This window comes from Miniopterus schreibersii, assembly GCF_964146895.1.
Source record: "Miniopterus schreibersii genome assembly, chromosome: 16".
Lineage (NCBI taxonomy): Eukaryota > Metazoa > Chordata > Mammalia > Chiroptera > Miniopteridae > Miniopterus > Miniopterus schreibersii.
In genome coordinates, this window is record NC_138116.1 from 34,091,343 (window position 1) to 34,102,794 (window position 11,452).

The following is an 11,452-nucleotide window of genomic DNA, read 5'->3' on the forward strand; positions in this document are numbered from 1 at the left end:
TGTCCCCTCTGTAGGAAAGGAGTCAGGGTCCTGTGTCCCCTCTGTAGGAAAGGAGTCAGGGTCCTGTGTCCCCTCTGTAGGAAAGGAGTCAGGGTCCTGTGTCCCCTCTGTAGGAAAGGAGTCAGGGTCCTGTGTCCCCTCTGTAGGAAAGGAGTCAGGGTCCTGTGTCCCCTCTGTAGGAAAGGAGTCAGGGTCCTGTGTCCCCTCTGTAGGAAAGGAGTCAGGGTCCTGTGTCCCCTCTGTAGGAAAGGAGTCAGGGTCCTGTGTCCCCTCTGTAGGAAAGGAGTCAGGGTCCTGTGTCCCCTCTGTAGGAAAGGAGTCAGGGTCCTGTGTCCCCTCTGTAGGAAAGGAGTCAGGGTCCTGTGTCCCCTCTGTAGGAAAGGAGTCAGGGTCCTGTGTCCCCTCTCTAGGAAAGGAGTCAGAGGTCCCGAAGAGAGAGGTTTTGTGCTGCTCAGAATCCTCACCGCCCTTGGGACCTTGGAAAGCCCAGGCACACCAATGTGAACTTGCCACGGGGTGGCGCCAAACACCAACCCTTCACAGGATTTTTCACTTTAGACCAGAAAGGGCATCCGGGATGGTCTGAAAAAGCTCTGCCTGGGTTCCAGGGTCTGGAGCAGTGACCCTCCAAAGAGGATGGGAGAGCCCCACTGCCCCCAGCCAGGCCTTGTAGGGGAGACTGGACTGGGGCTGGGGAGGGCTCCTCAGCTTTCTCCAAGGTGCCCCCTTCTCATATCCCGTTTTAGTGTTCTCCGGAGCTAGAAACCTGCCCATCTTCCTTCCCTCCACAATGTCACACCCTCCTGTGGGTGGATAGAGGAAATAGGAGAGGGAAGGCAGGGACCACAAGGGCCACAGAGCCCTGGCCTGGGGTTCAAAGGGACTAAGAGTCCCTTTCTCTTCTGGACCCCTGACTCCTTTCCCAGACTGAGAGTCTGAGACCAGGGCCAGCCCCGGGGGCCAGGCAGGACAGAAGGGCTCCGGGTTGGCCTTCCCTCCTTTTCTCCTGCGGTGGCCTGAGGCCTCTCTCCCTGAGGTGGGCAGAAGCAAAGCTGATGCAATAATGTCAGGCAGGGGCCTCGAGTCCTGGAGAAGCCATGGGTGGGTGATGGGGCAGAAAGCTAGGTTGCTGGGAGTGGCCCTGATGAGCAGCCTTGGGCCAGCTTGGGGCACTACTGAGCCTCACTTCTCTAATTCACACCCCGCCCGGCAGGGCAAATCCTCAGCCTGGGTGCCTCCCCCCCCCCCAAGATTATCTCCCCCTGGGCTGGACAGCTCCCTCCACCCAGCTCCCTCCACTCAGAGCCATGGACACTGCTCTGCTCCTGAATGTGGAAGGGATCAAGAAAACCATTCTGCACGGGGGCGCAGGGGAGCTCCCAGACTTCATCACCGGATCACGAGTGAGTGGCCTCAGCCCCCCAGACCAGATGGGGGCCCCCACGGCAGCCTCTGCGCTCCCACTGGGCCACACGGCTCTGCAGACAGGTTTCAGCTTTGCCAAAAACTGGCCGGCCAGGCCCTTCCTGGAGTTATCAACCCCGAGGCATCTGGGAAGCTCTGAATTGGTGTCTAGTCACGGGGCATTTTTGATACTTTGCAAATTATACTGCAGGATGGGATGGGGGAAGGGCTTTGGGAATTTTCTGGAGCCCCAAATATTGAGGGAGAAAGAAGGGCCCTCAGGGGTCATGGTGTTTGGCCACAAATCTCTGGTGGGCTTCTCTAGGTGAAGGAGTGGCTGTGTCTGTGGCCTCAGACCTAGGGCTTATTTAAGGAAGGACATCGCGACCCACAGAGCTGTCAACTGTGGGACGTGTCATTTAGGAGGGAGTGCAGGCAGGGCGGGGGTGCGGTGGGGTCTGAGGCATCTGATTGGGGTTGGGTGAGCCGGCCCTTGAGGACAGCCCTGAGAGCCGGTGATGGTGGGGTGCCTCCCGCTGGGCCTTGGGAGGTGCCTAGACGAGGGTCCACTCTCTCGGGCACCAGGTGACCTTTCATTTCCGCACCGTGAAATGCGACGAGGAGCGGACGGTGATTGATGACAGCAAGCGGGTGGGCCAGCCCATGCACATTGTCATCGGGAACATGTTCAAGCTGGAGGTCTGGGAAATCCTGCTGACGTCCATGCGGGTCAGCGAGGTGGCCGAGTTCTGGTGCGACACCATCGTAAGTAGGCCGTGCTGGCCCACTCCCTGTGCTGATTTCCGCAGGGCCCAGCCACCCACCCTGCGGGCTGCTGGGTTTCAGGAAAGTAGGGATAGAACAAAACTCACTCCCTGCCACTGTAAAGACGGAGATGGCTTCATTCCAAAGAACAAGGCCCTGAAGTGACAGTCAGTATAGCGGCTGGCTGGTGGGATGGAGGAGCAGGGCCATGCCCCCCAGGCTGAGTCTGCCCACCCCACAGTCCTCACTTTTACAGGGTTATTAGATCCTGGACACTTTTGGCCCTTGGTCACTTTTCTGCCCTCCTCCCCACTTTTATCAACATTGCAAAACTGGTTTCACATTTATGGCACTCTTGTCACTCACCCACACAAGTTAGTCTCCTTGCTCTGTGGCTCAGATAGAAATGGCAAAACTCACTGATCTTTAAACACACATTTCTTATGGAAACTTTCAAACATATAGAAAAGTTGGCAAAAGGATACTGAACTCCCAAGAACCCATCATCCAGTGCCAGCCGCCATCACCCCGCGGCCAGTCTCACTTCATCTCTCCCCACCCATTTCCCTTCCTCATCCCATATGGTTAAAGCACATCATTTCATCTTTAAATACTGCACTTATATCTCTAAAAAGAAGGCTATAAAAACATAGCCTCAATACCCTTATTACATCTTCTAAAACCCCCAATAATTCCTTAATGCCAACTACTCTCCAGTCACTGTTCAGATTTCTCCAGTTGGGGCCTCATTTGCTCTTTACAGTTGATTTGTTCATATCAAGATCTAGACAAAGTCCATGCATAGAGCTTTGTTGATATGTCTCTTAAGTCTCTTTTTAAAAATATGTTTTTATTGATTTTAGAGAGAGAGGAAGGGAGAGGGAGAGAGAGAGAAACATCGATGTGAAAGAAACATCTATAGGCTGCTTCCTGCGTGTCCTCTACTGAGGACTGAGCCCACATCCCGGACTTGTGCCCTGATCGGGAATTGAACTCGCGACCTGTTAGTGCATGGGATGACACTCAGCCAACTGAGCCACCCAGCCAGTGCTCTGAGGTCTCTTTTTATCTATGGATACTCTTCCTTCTTTTCTTTTTACCTATGGATACTCTTCCCTTTTTCCCCCCTTTACATGGATTTGTTGGAGGAAGAGGGTCACTCTTCCTGTAGTTCTCATATTCTGATTTTGTTGGTTGCTTTGCCATGAAATAATTGTCTAAGATGGTCTTCTACTGGCACGTATTTTCTAGAAATAGTGCTGTGTGCTTCGCATTGGGAGGTACTCCGTGTCTGCTGTCTGTCTTCTTGTGATGGTAGGACAGATTGATGGGTTCAGCTGCTGACAGCTTGATCCAGCCATTACAAAGCTCCCCTTTGACTGTCACCTCCTGGATTTAGCATGGTGGATGCCCAGACTCATTATTTCACCAGGATCACTGACCTTGCAAACAATCAATTTAGGCCCTAGCCAGTTTGGCTCAGTGGTTGGAGCATTGGCCCTCAGACTGAAGGGTCTTGGGTTCAATTCTGGTTAAGGGCCTGCACCACTGTTGCAAGCTTGATGCCCCGCCCCGGTCGGGGTCCATGCGGGAGGCCACCAATCGATGTGTCCCTCTCACATCGATGTTCCTCTCTCTCTCTCCCCATCCTTCCACTCTCTCTGAAAAGCAATCCTCAGACAAGGATTACAAAAACAAAAAAGCAATTTGAGAGAGACAGAGAGAGCCGAGTTTGAACTCTGCTCTGTCTTTATTAGCTGTGTGACTCTGGGGAAGTCCTTTCTCCCTTCTGGAAATCTCATTATTCATTTATAAATAAAGAAATTCCTATGTTGAGGGGCTGTTGTAGGGATTACAAGATACGATGTATACCAGGGCTAATCATCGAATGGGGCAATTGAAAAGTAGGAGCAATTATACTGAACTAGAACATTTTTAGAGACTAACTCCCCCATTTTACTGATGAGGAAACTTAAGGCTCAGAGAAGGAAAGTAACTTGCTCTGGGTGGAACAGTAAGGGACAGAATCAGGGTGGGGACGCTGGTCCCTTCACTCCTTATCTGTGCCTTTGTCCTTACAACGCCTAATAGAGTCAGGCCGCAGTGCCGTCCTCTGCATCTAGGGGATCATTTCTTCTGATATTAGTTTAATATTTTCCCCTCGTACCACTAGTCCCTGTGTTAGTCTTCATTCTGATGTTTTAAATTTTTAAAAAGATCTTTTATTTTTAACAAGCCGAGTCTTCAGAAAATTGGCTTCTTTGTGGTTTCAGTTTTAAATGCTGAGTCTTGACTTTGCTGACAACGAGGAGCTCCTGCGCTTTTTCAACATTTATGTGCCTGTGATCTCGGCCAGATGTTAGAGGCGTGGCCACCACAGGGCCCCCTATCCTGTGCATATTTACTAATACAGGACAGCTGAGGCACAGAAGGCTGTCCGGAGGTCCGTGATTGGTTGATTGATTTGTTGTTTGCAAAACCGCAAGCTGCTGTCATTCCTGCAATGTAGGTGTGACTCTACAATTCCCGTGGTGTCTGTGTTTTTTTGGCCACATTGATAGTCATATGAATGCATTGCCCATCTCACAGGCTGGGAACTTTAAGACCACATTGACTTGGTTTTTACAGTAGCACCCCCCTCCCCCAGCTCTTCTGAGCCCACAGCTGCCATGACTGTGCACACACGGCGGACAGACACACACCTCTTCCTGAGTCATATACCTATTTGCACACCCACCTTTTATCCACCCTTCTATCCATCCACCCAGGTATCAATTCATCCGTCCCTTCTTTCAACCACTATTATTCATAATCTAGTCTTCCATCACTAAGCATCCACCCATCATCTATGTATGTATGTATGTATGATCTATCTATCTATCATCTATCTATCTATCTATCTATCTATCTATCTATCTATCTATCTATCTATCTATCTATCTATCTATCTATCTATCATCTATCATCATCTATCTATCTATCATCTATCTATCTATCATCTATCATTATCTATCTATCTATCTATCTATCTATCTATCTATCTATCTATCTATCTATCATCTATCTATCTATCTATCTATCTATCTATCTATCTATCTATCATCTATGTATCATCTATCTATCTATCTATCTATCTATCTATCTATCTATCATCTATCTATCATCTATCTATCTATCTATCTATCTATCTATCTATCTATCTATCATCTATCTATCTATCTATCATCTATCTATCTATCTATCTATCTATCTATCATCTATCATTATCTATCTATCTATCTATCATCTATCTATCTATCATCTATCTATCTATCTATCTATCTATCTATCTATCTATCTATCTATCTATCATCTATCTATCTATCTATCTATCTATCTATCTATCTATCTATCTATCATCTATCATCTATAGAAAATAGTCACTGAGCACTGGATTTGTGCTGTTCTGGGTGTTAGGAATAAAACAGGCAAAGTCCCTGGCCTTCAAGGAACTTGAATTCTGAAGGAGGAGCAGACACCTGAGCAAATACAGTGCAGGGCAGCGAGTGCCAAGGCATAATTCAGCAAGGGCAGAGTGCTTTAGGGCTGCAGGAGAGGGACAACTAACTGCTCTGGGGCCTTAGGGGGACTTCCTCAAGAAGATTACATGGAGTTGGGTCTTGAAGAATGAATAGGAGTTCACCAGGTTTAAAAGTGGGATGAGAGGCAGCACCCAGGCCGGGGAGTGTGAAAAGGCATGGCAGGTTTCATTTAGTTGGCCTCTCTCTTTTATGGGGCATCTCTTCACTTCAAAATCTAGTTTTGGAAAGACTAAGCAGTCAGTGGGGCAAGGATGTCTGTTTGACAAAGGACTTAAGAGGCCTGGTTTTTCCACAGCAGTTCCTGGTCATCACTCCCTGCAGAACCCTTTTCTTGGACAGTCCTCCCTGGATCACCTTGAAGTTTAGGTCTTTGCAGGAGCAGGGGCCTCCCTCCCTCCCCTCCCCCCCCTCCCCTCATCCAGAGGGGCTCAGGAGCTTCCCTCACTGTTCCCCCCTGGCTCCCACCCCTTAGGGAGGATGCTGGTCTCTATGAGGGAATTTTTCCTGGTGCCGTCTTATGAGGCCAGGGGTTGCAAACTAAAGTTCCACAGGGGCTGGGAACCCTGGCTGACTGGAGGTCATCTGCCCCCCAGCTCCCACTGGACCGGTACTGCGTGAAAGGGGCAGGCCTAGTGGAGCCGGATGTTCTGAGTTTTTGAAACAAGCCAGACGCCTTCATTAGCATGTAAACTCTCTCAATGCTTAAATGTTGGCAATGAAATAGCAAAAACCCTCACAATATGAGGGATGAAACATTCAGTTTGAGAGCTGAATAAGGCCTGTAGCATGTCAGTGTGCGGCCTCAGTGCAAATATAGCCCCTCAGACAGAGCCAGGCTCTGTCCCTGAGCCCCAGGGAGGGGCAGTGGTCCTGGTGCTCTCTGCCTGTCACAGCCCCGTGGGCTGAGTGAGTCCCAGGCCTGGAGTCTAGCTCCACAGAGTCTCTTGTGACTCTGGCTGCCCTGCTGGCCTGCAGAGTGGCACAGAGTTGGGGTCTCCACCCTCCTTCCTCCCTCTGTGGTGCTGCCCCGTGGGGGTGGGATTCTGGAACTCTGCCCCCTCTCTGACCTTTATCTTCTTTCCTGAGATTTGATGCCACTCTTTTGGTGGCATCCCATAGCCCAATATGCTGACCGGGCCCTGGCAGTGCTTGGACAGCAGGTGTCCGGTGGGACAAGGCCTTTGAGGTCATGGCCAAAATGCCATCTGACCTTGGGGTCCACAGCTCACAGGTGACTTGCTGGCAGTAGGATCCTATGAGCTGGGGCTGCTGTGTCCAGGCTGAGAGGCCTCCTCCCTGCAGCAAGCTGATCCTGGGGCCTCTCCCTCCCACAGTCCAGCCCTAATCCCAACAGGCTTAACCGCCATCTGGTCACCTCTCTCACAGAAAAGCCGAGGGCATTCAGGGCTGATCCTGGCTGGTGGGGGCAGGGAGAGGGTGACCTTCATCCTCATGCTGGTGACTCGGAGGCCGAGTTGAACCTTTTCTGCCCCTTAAATTGCCAACGGTATGTCTTTACTGGAGTTGCTACATGGAAGCCTGAAATGGGCCGTGTCAGGGAGAAGGGCTCTCAGAAATCATGTGGAGCTTTCCAGCTCACAGATGGGGCAGCTGAGGTCCAGCATGGCACAAGCCTGGCCTGAGGCTGGGTTTCTCAGGCTTCCTCTACCTCCCAGGTGGCAATCCCAGCTCCCGCAGCTGGCTGAGCCTGTGGTGAGCTGGACCTGTATCTGCACCATCTAATTTATTCCTACAACCGCCCTACTACTGGGCAGGTGCAACCTGGGGGGACTGGAGCTCTGGGCTGGGGTGACCTGGGCTCACTGCTAATCAGAGCACTGTCAGGAAGCTGACCCAACCCTCTTGGACCCCAGAGCCCAGCTCCTCCCACTGCTCTCCTCACTTCCCTCCCTGTGAGTCACAGGCTTGATGGACTCAGGGTGTCCTTGGGAGGGGAACTCATTAGAGTTGACTATAGGGGCCAGCCAGAGGCAGCAGGGCATCGTGGCCACAGCATGGCCTCTGGAGCTGGGCTTGAATCACTGCTCTGTCATTTCCCAGCTGTGCGACCTTAAGCAAGTTGCTTAATCTTTCTGGGCTCTAGTTTCCTCCTCTGTAAAAGGTGGTTAATAGTGGTGCCCCCCTTGTTGGGTTACCTTAAAGACTGGAGGAGCTAACAGATGTACAGAGCTTTGCCTGCACAGTTCCCCCCAGCTATTAGTGGGGGGGGGTCTTGGGGGCAATAGGTGGCCATAGCCACAGGGCAGGTGTAGAGGAGCAGCAGGGTACTGCTGGGGGGCTCAAAGTGGGGGCTCTGTGAGGCCCAGCTAGCTCTGAGCGGAGGGCCCCAATGCCAGCCGCCTGTCTTTCCCACAGCACACGGGGGTCTACCCCATCCTGTCCCGGAGCTTGCGGCAGATGGCCCAGGGCAAGGACCCCACCGAGTGGCACGTGCACACGTGTGGGCTGGCCAACATGTTCGCCTACCACACGCTGGGCTACGAGGACCTGGACGAGCTGCAGAAGGAGCCGCAGCCTCTGATCTTCATAATCGAGCTGCTGCAGGTGGGGCCTGGGGGTGGGAGGTGGGGGGAAGGGCTGTCCCAGCATCAGAGAGCGACAGGGGTCAGTGGGCACCACGGGAGCCTGACCCCACTGTTCACTGGCCATCACTCAGAAAGGGTTCATAAACCACAGGAGAACTGGAAATTGAACACCTTCCCCCTTTCCAAAAAAGGTACTTTGCCTTTTCTAAGGGAAAAGCTCATTGGGACCAATTTTTTAAAAATGTCATCTGTTTTCATTTTGGGGATGTTTTACTTCTATGGGTCCTTTACTTCCATGTTTGTCTTCAAAATTTAGAATTCTACCTGCATCCCAGTCCCTGTGGCTTGTGGGTTCAGACCAGATTTTGCCGCATTGGGAGAGGCAGGGTGGGGCCAGCTGTACCCCCATCCCAGCGCCTGGCAGCCCATGTCTATGGGTGGTGGGAGGGAGTCAAGCTGGGGGCAGGACTTGGCTCGAGGGCTTAGGACCAGGGCTGAGGCTCGGCCCAAGGATACAGGGGTGAGTGCGAATGAGGGAACTGCTCCCCACAGGCCCGTCTGAGCAGTCGCGGTGTGTGCACTGCACAGGGCATCGAGTCTAAGGCGCTCATTACGATGTACAGTTGTTCCTCTATGACGACAGTTTCCAGCTGATGGCAATACTGAGTGTTGTTCTAGTGCCTTGAACAATATGGCAACTTTCTGAACATTGGCAGTGAAGTGCTTTGACCAACAGGTGCCTCTCCCTGATTTGCAAGAAAGCGCCGATTTAGGGCGGGCCCTGGGCCTGTCACTTCTTCCCCCTGTTTGTATGTGTTTGATCAGCAAGCATGACTTCGCCGGGGGGCCTCCCTGTGGAAAATGCAGAGCCGGCTTCAGGGAGCGTGCTGGGGTCCCTACCTGCCCGGGTGCAGGCACTGGGGCCCCACCTCGCTGACCTGCAGCTCTTGGGCCAGGTGGAGGCCCCGAGCGAGTACCAGAGGGAGACCTGGAGCCTGAGCAACGCGGAGAAGATGCAGGCGGTGCCCATCCTACACGGGGAAGGAAACCGGCTCTTCAAGCTGGGCCGCTACGAGGAGGCCTCCACCAAGTACCAGGAAGCCATCGTCTGCCTGAGAAACCTGCAGACCAAGGTGGGAGGCTGCCTGCCAGCCATGGGGGGCGGGGGAGCCCTGCCCGGGCCAGGGCCGTGGGGGAAAGGGTGTCACCCAGCAGCCTGAGCTCACAGCAGCCCTTTCTCCGCGGGCAGGAGAAGCCCTGGGAGGCACCGTGGCTGAAGCTGGAGAAGATACTCAACACCCTTACCCTCAATTACTGCCAGTGCCTGCTGAAGAGGGAGGAGTACTACGAGGTGCTGGAGCACACCAGTGACATCCTCCGGCACCACCCAGGTGGGTGGCGGGCAGGTGCTGGCGGGGTCAGGGCCCGCCCAGGCTGCAGTCACCGGCAGGGACCTCCGTGCACCCTTCAGATGCCTGACCTGCCGCCGCCCAGCAGCTCCCCAGGCCTGCACCCGGTCCGCAGGGGATGGATGAGCAGCGCTTGCTGCAGAGACATTTTATTTGAATGAGCATTAGGACAAATATATAGGTCGCTCCCAACCCCGTGCTTGTGCGGAGAGGTAAACAGGCTTTTTAGAAAAGGGGCCATCCATATAGAGAACGCTGTTAAGTAAACACCGGTGTCTGCGATGCACAGACATGTTGGTGTCTCATGTTGTATGTGAAGATGGTGTTCCAACCCGCAGGAACATCAGACACTCACTGAGCGCCAGGAACTAAATTCTCAGCATTTGTCCTGTCATTTATCGGTAATAGCCTTACAGGCTAGATGCAGGGATGGGGCCTGACGTGTACACAACTGGGGAGCCTCTGACAGAAAAAGAATAGAAAGTTATGATATAAAATTAGTCACGAGGCCTTGGGAGGGTCTGCACAGGGAGTGGGGGTCACATCTGCTATAAAGACCATCTTCCCCGTTTTACAGGCTGGGGGGGTGCAGAGAAGGTAAGGGTCATGGTCAAGGTGAAGGGTTTTGTGAGCCAGTAAGGACCAGCAGGCGGGGCTGCCTCTGGGCCTGGGAGGCCAGTCCAGCTCTACCCTCCCCGCAGGCATCGTGAAGGCCTACTACGTGCGGGCCCGGGCCCATGCCGAGGTGTGGAATGAGGCGGAGGCCAAGGCAGACCTGGAGAAGGTGCTGGAGCTGGAGCCGGCCATGCGGAGGGCGGTGCAGCGGGAGCTGCGGCTGCTGGAGAGCCGCCTGGCGGAGACGCGGGAGGAGGAGCGGCTGCGCTGCCGGCACATTCTGGGCTAGGCCTGTCCTGCCCCCGCCCCTCCAGGGCGCCCGCCACGGCCAGCAGGTGGCCTGGCCGCTCTTGGTTCAGCTGGCCAGGGTTTTGGTGTCACTTTTTACTGTTTTCAATTAATTTTTAAAATCAAAATAATATGTACCCAAGGTAAAAATGAAACCCCCAAATGGATTATGAATAAAAGTGAAGTTTCCTGTCCTACGTTTCTTATTTCTAAGCCCAGAGCCAGGGGTTTGACCCTATTTTTTACTCTCTCGGTAGTTTTCTCTATCTCCAAATAATATGTTTAAATCACAATTTATGCACATGTCATTTTACCCCATGTCACTGAAAAATGAATTTAATGCTTTGATGTTTCTCACCTCTTCCTTCCCTTCTCCCGATTTTGGATAGTTATAGTTTTGGTTCTTTGCTTGTTCTTTTTATAATTGTGTCCACTTCTTCCAGAACTCTCTATGGAATCCCCAGCCCCTGGGACCCTCCCCCACCACCCATTTCCCACCTGCTCCTCCTAAGAGTCTGATACACCTTTGCTTTTCCACCCTTGGGGCTGTGAACAGCTGTGCTCTGCCTGTGACCAGGCCTCAACCTTCTGTGCTCTGCCCAGATGTTGACTCTAACATCTGAAAATCAATAAACGGTGTTTACAGGAAACAGCCACGTGAGGTGGTTCCCTGCGGGGCCCGGTGATGCTGTGATCGCATTTATTTTTGTGTGGTTCCAAATTCAAGACCCTCGGGCCACAGACCGAGGCTGCTCCTGGCATCAGAAACAGCAGCAGGTATTTTAATGGGGGAGCGTTTTAATTTTCCTCTTCTTCCTGGCTTTTGCAGAGCTAAGAGATCTGA

At 52.5% G+C, this 11,452-nt stretch overlaps 1 protein-coding gene across 1 annotated transcript; it reads left to right on the top strand.

Moving 5' to 3' along the window:
- Positions 1 to 1,307: 1,307 nt before the first annotated feature.
- AIPL1 (AIP like 1 HSP90 co-chaperone) lies at positions 1,308 to 10,609 on the top strand (the record flags this gene model as incomplete). The annotated part of the gene is made up of 6 exons (XM_081161973.1): positions 1,308 to 1,403; positions 1,990 to 2,169; positions 8,127 to 8,315; positions 9,253 to 9,429; positions 9,546 to 9,687; positions 10,407 to 10,609. The coding sequence occupies 6 exons, from the start codon at positions 1,308 to 1,310 to the stop codon at positions 10,607 to 10,609; spliced, it is 987 nt and encodes a 328-aa protein (XP_081018099.1).
- Positions 10,610 to 11,452: the final 843 nt, after the last annotated feature.